This window comes from Carassius auratus, chromosome 35 (genome assembly GCF_003368295.1).
Source record: "Carassius auratus strain Wakin chromosome 35, ASM336829v1, whole genome shotgun sequence".
Lineage (NCBI taxonomy): Eukaryota > Metazoa > Chordata > Actinopteri > Cypriniformes > Cyprinidae > Carassius > Carassius auratus.
In genome coordinates, this window is record NC_039277.1 from 7,623,682 (window position 1) to 7,630,775 (window position 7,094).

The following is a 7,094-nucleotide window of genomic DNA, read 5'->3' on the forward strand; positions in this document are numbered from 1 at the left end:
CTTCATCTAAAAATTCAATCTGGGTGGAGGGCCTGTAGTCCAGACACTGAAAGACAAAGAGCGGAGAAATGCTGGTACAAAAGGTTATACAATCACAACGGTGAGTGTGATCCAGTCAACCAGCCTTCCTAACTCTTCTACTCTAATACTGCTGTTCATACAACTGGGTGAGTATATGTTGAATATCAGATCATTATGACCTGCTAATTGCTCAATGCTATCCAGTGGAGGTTAAATATCAAACCTTTACACTAATCAAAAATGTTTGTGGTCTCTGGAAATTACGGGATTTTTAAGGTGAGAGGAAATGAGATATAGTATTTTGGAAATGTGACATGGCTCATTTAGGGTGTTCAAAACCGCCAAGAGGGCCGTGACCTGTCTAGCTACCCGCTATTTTACATCTCTCTCCTTCACTTGCAGACATCTATTGCCATGCAGTACTGGTTGGCTGACCTGGGTGTCTGCGGTTCTGTCGTGGTCAGAGGAGGGGGGAAAATGGGCTGTGTTTCTGAAAACCCTGTGAAATGTTCATTTTGGAATGCCTCATTGCTTACATACCTCTCTCACACCCTCTCTTCTATTTTGATGTGTTTAAATATGGCCTAATATTACTCAGTACCCCTTTTAGGTTTAACAGAGATCAATTTTTTCAGGGATGCACTAAGGAAGTGTTTGTTTAGGTTTAACGGGTACTTATTTTCCAAGATAGTATCAGTGGTTTTACACTTTATACTGACACCTGTTGGTCTGGATGCATGAATTTTGTTTGCTAACTACTGTTGCTCGTTAGTTTAGGTCTTAGCTGGTTTAGGCTGGAAGATGGTTTTAGCTGGTCTCTCAGTCTAGCTATTCTGAGCTCCCAGACTGACCAGCTAAATAAGGGGACCAAACCCTCTTAAACCAGCCTGCTGACCAGCTATGACCAGAATAGGCTGGGTTTAGGTTTTTTTTTTTTTTTTTTTTTTTTTTTTTTTATTTAGCAGAGCAGCTGGTTAGGATGTGCTTTTTACTGTTTTGTTTAAATTCTTGTTTTTACATGCAAAAAGCCTTAATAAATGCATTAAGTAATGTTATTATTATTAGTAATCCAGCCAGCTGAATGACACGGGATTGTGATGTCATCATGAGGGGACGCCCCGCTCTATGTAGATTAAAACCGTTTTTTTCTCCAAGACTGACAGGACTTGGAACCTTTTTCGCAGGTGGTGTTTCTCAAAACACTGTTTAACCCTTTAATTAGCAAACTAACGACCGAATGCACCTTTAAGCAGGACGTCCAGACTTCCCGAAACCCTTCCGTTTAAGAAAAGGTCACTCGGTTTATGTAAGCAGTTTTAAAGTGCTTAAAGTTCTGAATTCGGTTACTGTTGGACGGCCGAAGCGCTTCTCCTCCATCGCCCCACCTTGGTGATGATAAGCGAGCTAGAAACGTCGTCCCATCACCATCCCTGCCCCTGCGCGCACCCCGCCCATCTCCGTTCCACTTCAGCTGCGCTTCCTTCTCATTCAGCAAACGCACTGTCCTGTGGCGAGAGAGGGTTCTTTCCACCCCACAGCCAAACAAAAGAAGCCTGGAAAAGGAGAAAATCTAGCAATGACTTCTTAAAGGGCAGGAGGAACCCTGAATTCTGCGTTTTTGTGGGAACATGCAGCTTTCTTGAGGATACCACAGGAAGGAACACTGGGAAGCTTTTTAATATCCATCTTTTGTCAGTGTGTCATGGGGTCACACAGGAGGATGACCTGTTTTTCACCTGTCGTTCTCCAGTACACATCCGAACGGGTTTGCTTGCGAGAAGAACCTCTATGAACAACCCTCCAACACGCGCTCAGATGCTCACCTGGGTCTGTGTCCGGTTTGGGCTCCAGTTTTTAAAAGCATCGCCTCAGAGATCCCACTGTCCGGGGTGATAGAAGCGCTGGAGCGATGCAGTCCATGCTTTCCTCTGCTGTCGTGCTGTAAGTTCCACGTGTAAATGTTCAGTTTGAGTTGAAGGCTGTGTTGTAGCGAGTCTCCATCTACTGATGGGTCCACCGTTTTGTCCAGTCTGAGCATTTGTTGTGTTTCCCATCTCTGGGTCAGACGATAGCCTCAGCAGATGCTGGGTTCTCATAACAACCCACCCAGTGTCTCCTCAAATAACAGCAGGATGCACACTGATGATGAGACCTTCTGGATCCTGCTTAGACTGTAGGGTAGAAGTCCTGTTTTTCGATAAGCATGGCTGAGATTAATAAAAACAGTTAATGCTTAAAAATGCTACTCTCTCTCTCTCTCTCTCTCTATATGAATAGTAAACATAAATGAAAATATCTGCAATCAAAAATATTTACATTTGACAAAACTATTAAAAACATAGTTTTAGTCATGAATATCACAAATATTGCTTTAGTCCATTTTACTCTTAAAAATGTGTTATAAAAGTCAATATAATGGTTTTATTTTTTATTTTATTTTTTTTATACTCCTAGCACACAGTCATGATGGTCCCCTCTATTTCATGGTTTTCTTGACACATGACAACAAAATGGATTTCCTGCATGTTAGTTTCACCACACTGACTTTAAATATGTGGCTAGATGTGTTTCAGTATTTTAATAACAAAACAATTTAAAATAGAAATCATTCAGAAATCATATATATATATATATATATATATATATATATATATATATATATATATACACTTTAATGCACTTAATATTTCCGGAGAAAAGTGAGCATCATTTATCCATTTATCAAAGTCAGTATTAATATTTTGTTCAATAAAAAAATTCATAAAATAGAGAAGACCAGAGTGTGTTGAATCAGGGTGGATCATTTTTGAGGGTTTGACTTCCTGATCCATATCAATAGATTACAACCTGTCAAGATGAGGACAACTTTTAATTAACAAATTCATTCATTAAATTTTTTATTTAATGTAAAAAAAAAAAAAAAACTTAACCCCTCCAGCTAAAAAATGATATAAAATAATTGTGAGGTTAAAGAGAAAGATATGAATATATGAATGTTGTTAATGAAGACGGGAAGTATATTTTGGTAGATTTGGAAGCCTGTGATTCATTATGATGCGTGGCTGACATCATTTAGGAAAGGAGAGTGAATGAGGGTGGTTGGCATATGTATAAAGTATCACTAACAGTTCAGAACAGATCTGAACATTGATCTTTAAATACATCCATACACTCTCATGTGGTGTTAGTTTGAGTTAAAATAAACATTTGCATCCTTTCTTCTTGTCGCCTCACTCGTATAACTATAGCCAACCAAAACCTAAAATAATTTCATTCACTTGAAAAGGGGAAATATTTTGTAATACCGAGTGCCTTTTTTACTTAAGGACTTATGCTTTCATTTGCACATAATTGTATGATTCAACAAAACATGAAAGGTGTGCCATCTAACCTCTAGAGCAGATGCAAGTCTCACACAATCACATGTGTCTATTTCTGTTTCTCTTTGGCCAGATGTTTCCAGGTCATGTTACTGTTCTACGGCCCATTACAGGTGCTTACAATACACGTGTTACCATTAATAAAACCATATATCTATTGATAGTTCAAAAATCAATAAAAGCGATTTGTGACTGACTTCTGTGTTTGTGCAGGTGTTAGCAGTGGAAAATGTAAACTTTGGAGTACATGTAGAGAATCAGACAGGTGTGCGGGACGGCCTGAGCCGGAAACAACACCGGGTTTACCAACTGTACAGTCGGACCAGTGGAAAACACGTCCAGGTGCTCGGAAAGAAAATCACCGCCATGGGAGAGGATGGGGATAAATATGGTAAGGAATCCTCTTAAAAGTGTCAGCCAACCTCTACACATTAAATTAAATAACTGACTGTTTAATTCACAAAAATTATTATTAGTGGTTTATCTATCTATCTATCTATCTATCTATCTATCTATCTATCTATCTATCTATCTGTAATACAGAATATATATATAGATAGATAGATAGATAGATAGATAGATAGATAGATAGATAGATAGATAGATAGAAATCTAAATATGAAGTATTATTCAAATATAATTAGTTATTTTGTAATTAAACATTTATATGAAATACACCACTTCTTTATTTCGTCTGTGTGTGTGTGTGTGTGTGTGTGTGTGTGTGTGTGTGTGTGTGTGTGTGTGTGTGTGTGTGTGTGTGTGTGTGTGCATATATATACCAAAAGTTTGGACACCTTCTCATTCAAAGAGTTTTCTTTATTTTCATGACTATGAAAATTGTAGATTCTTTAATACTCTATATTAATAATAAACTTTAATACTCTATTAAAGTTGCAATATTAGTACCGGTATTTAATATTAACATTTAACAGTTAAATATAATTTTTTTTTAATAAGAATTACAATATTTGAAATATTAAATATTGATTCTTTATATTGGTTATTTTGTCATTTATAAGAAATAAATCTCTTACATAATAAGTAAATAATATTATTTAATCATCATTATTATTACTAATATATATATATATATATATATATATATATATATATATATATATATATATATATATATATATATATATATATATATGTGTGTGTGTGTGTGTGTCTAGAAATAATGCATTTATAATAAATACAATTAACAATTTATCTATATTAAAAATGTATTTATATTAATCATGTTACAGTCATTTGAAGTCACTTTGGATAAAATTGTCAGCTAAATGAATAAATGTAAATGCATATTAAATTAAACATTCTGCAATGATTAACACACTTCTATACTAAAACCTGAAGTAAAAAAAAAAATCATCTGCCAACCATATATGTCTTGCTAAACTCTTATATGCTAAAGTGTAATATCTATGACGATACATCAAATGCACTTGAGTGTCAATTATGTTCATTTATATTCCCTTTGTGTTTGTATTTTTGTGTTTCTTCACAAGCTCAGCTCGTGGTGGAGGCCGACACATTTGGGAGTCAAGTGAGAATAAGAGGGAAAGAGACAAACTACTATTTGTGCATGAACCATAAGGGCAAGCTTGTGGGGAAGGTGAGTTACTGAAAAACTGCATCCTTTGAATCATTCGCGCCCCGAAGAGCTGTTCACACAATGATTTGATAGTCACTTAAATCACCTTTCTTCCCCATTCTGATGGTCGCTTTGAACGTCAGCACTCTGTCTCCACCATGTCTACATGCACTGAGTTGCCACCATAATGAGAAGTTAATGAGCAGTTGAACTGGTGTACCTAATGAAGTGACCAATGAGTGTATATTAAACATGCCTCTTTTTAAAGAAAATGCATGCATTCTTCCATTCCAGGAAGACAGCAGTGTAAATGGAGGCTGCATTTTCATCGAGATAATGCTGGAGAATAACTACACCGCTTGGATGTCAGCACGCTACATGGGCTGGTACATTGGCTTTACCAAAAGGGGCCGACCGCGAAGAGGTCCGAACACATTATCCAACCAGCGAGACGTGCATTTCATGAAGCGCTTCCCTCCAGGAGAACAGCCCGACCTGCAGCTCTGCAGCTTTACCACAGTCAGCAAGAGGAGCAAAAGAGTCCAGCAGAACTCCACCTCTCCTCCACACCTCCAATAATACAACAAGCACTGACTGACACGCAAAGATCACTTCTTACAGAGGATCTAGATAGATGCTCTTCCTTAAAACGCAACCAGACCTCTCAGTTGAAATCATAGTGGAAGGACAGAGTTGCTTAAACATTGTGTAATCATGCAAAATATAACCAAAGACTCCTGGGCAATTGTCCAGTCTCTAAACTCTGACAACAAGGGAACCAAGCACATCAGAGGCCAAAGAATTCCCCTCTTATGTCCAGTGCCACTGGCTCTGATTTGTCCCACCATAAAAGAGCAAAGAGCTCTTGAAGTTGCATGGCTGGAAAACTGGGTCAGTGCATGGCATAATATGTGTTAGCAGAGACTTGGCAACTTGGATGCTTATGACCAAAAGGGCGATTAAAGGCCCTGCTTTGTGAACTTATCAAATATGATATCTTGAGGCATATAAAAGCTGTGAGATTGTAAACAAGAACCAAAGTCCTTTAGAATGTATTTGTCAAGAAAGCCTTATTAGACCTAATGGTGAAGGTGCAGTTTTGGTTTAGCCTCAGATGCTTCACATTTCACCAGGAGCAGAGTCTTTCATATTCATCTCATTAATAAGTGTAATTTAAAGGGAGAGATATACACTACCGTTCATAAGTTTGGGTTTGGGTAGATGTTTTTGAAAGAAACTCTTTTTTTTTTTTTTTTTTTATTCCTGTGATGCACAGCTGAATTTTCAGCAGCCATCCCTCCAGTCTTCAGTGTCACAAGATCCTTCAGAAATCATTCTAATATTCTGATTTCCTGTTAAAGAAACATTTCTTATTGCTAGCCATGTTGAAAACAGTTGTGCTGGTCCATATTTTTATGGAAATAAAAAGTACAGTATAACAGTCTTCAATATCAGGATTAATTTAATGCATCTTTGCAGAAAAAAAAAAAAAGACTCTTAAGATTTGAGCGGTAGTGTAAATATAATTTAACAGCATAGAATGCCAAATAAAATATTCTGACCACTAATAAAATCCCCCATAATTCACAAAACAAAGTATGGAAAAAAAGGCCTATAAAAGACTACGTATGTGAGCAAACACTGACCTGCACTGATGTTCATGGCTGTTTTAACCAATGTATCCATTACTGGTCCCAACATGAGTTGATTTTCACTCTAGAGAGTTAAATGTATCGGAGTAGTTACTTAACCTGACCCTGGAGCTTCCAGCCCTGCAAATGTTGCAGTTACCGTTGCAAATTATTGTCCCAAAACCACTTGGGGCTGGTGGAGTCTTAAGAGATGAAATATTTTGATACAATTCATGTTATTAAAATATTTATTTTGTGGATGCATTGATCAGTGGGTTTTATCTGTTCCCTGACACATTTACCCAGAACCCTGTTTTTGAGTCCAAACTCCGTATTATTGCCACCTGATGGACTCAGAGGGTATAAACTACAGCCCTAAAATACACACTTGCAATACAGCCTAGAACTAGTGTAACTATCATAAGAGTTCCAAACAGTAAGAAAAGCAATACAGTTACGTTT

The 7,094-nt window shown here is 37.1% G+C and overlaps 1 protein-coding gene across 1 annotated transcript; it reads left to right on the forward strand.

The window, feature by feature from the left end:
* Positions 1-1,010: 1,010 nt before the first annotated feature.
* LOC113054243 (fibroblast growth factor 18-like) lies at positions 1,011-6,306 on the forward strand. Its single transcript, XM_026219649.1, has 5 exons — positions 1,011-1,962; positions 3,475-3,514; positions 3,615-3,792; positions 4,916-5,022; positions 5,296-6,306. The coding sequence occupies exons 1-5, from the start codon at positions 1,931-1,933 to the stop codon at positions 5,578-5,580; spliced, it is 642 nt and encodes a 213-aa protein (XP_026075434.1). The 5' UTR covers positions 1,011-1,930; the 3' UTR covers positions 5,581-6,306.
* The last annotated feature ends 788 nt before the right edge of the window (positions 6,307-7,094 follow it).

Coding starts and splice junctions, on each gene's coding strand:
- LOC113054243 (XM_026219649.1), top strand. CDS start 1,931: ATGCAGTCCATGCTTTCCTCTGCTGTCGTGCT. Junction 3,793..4,915: donor AGAGGATGGGGATAAATATG/GTAAGGAATCCT, acceptor TTTCTTCACAAG/CTCAGCTCGTGGTGGAGGCC. Junction 5,023..5,295: donor AGGGCAAGCTTGTGGGGAAG/GTGAGTTACTGA, acceptor CTTCCATTCCAG/GAAGACAGCAGTGTAAATGG.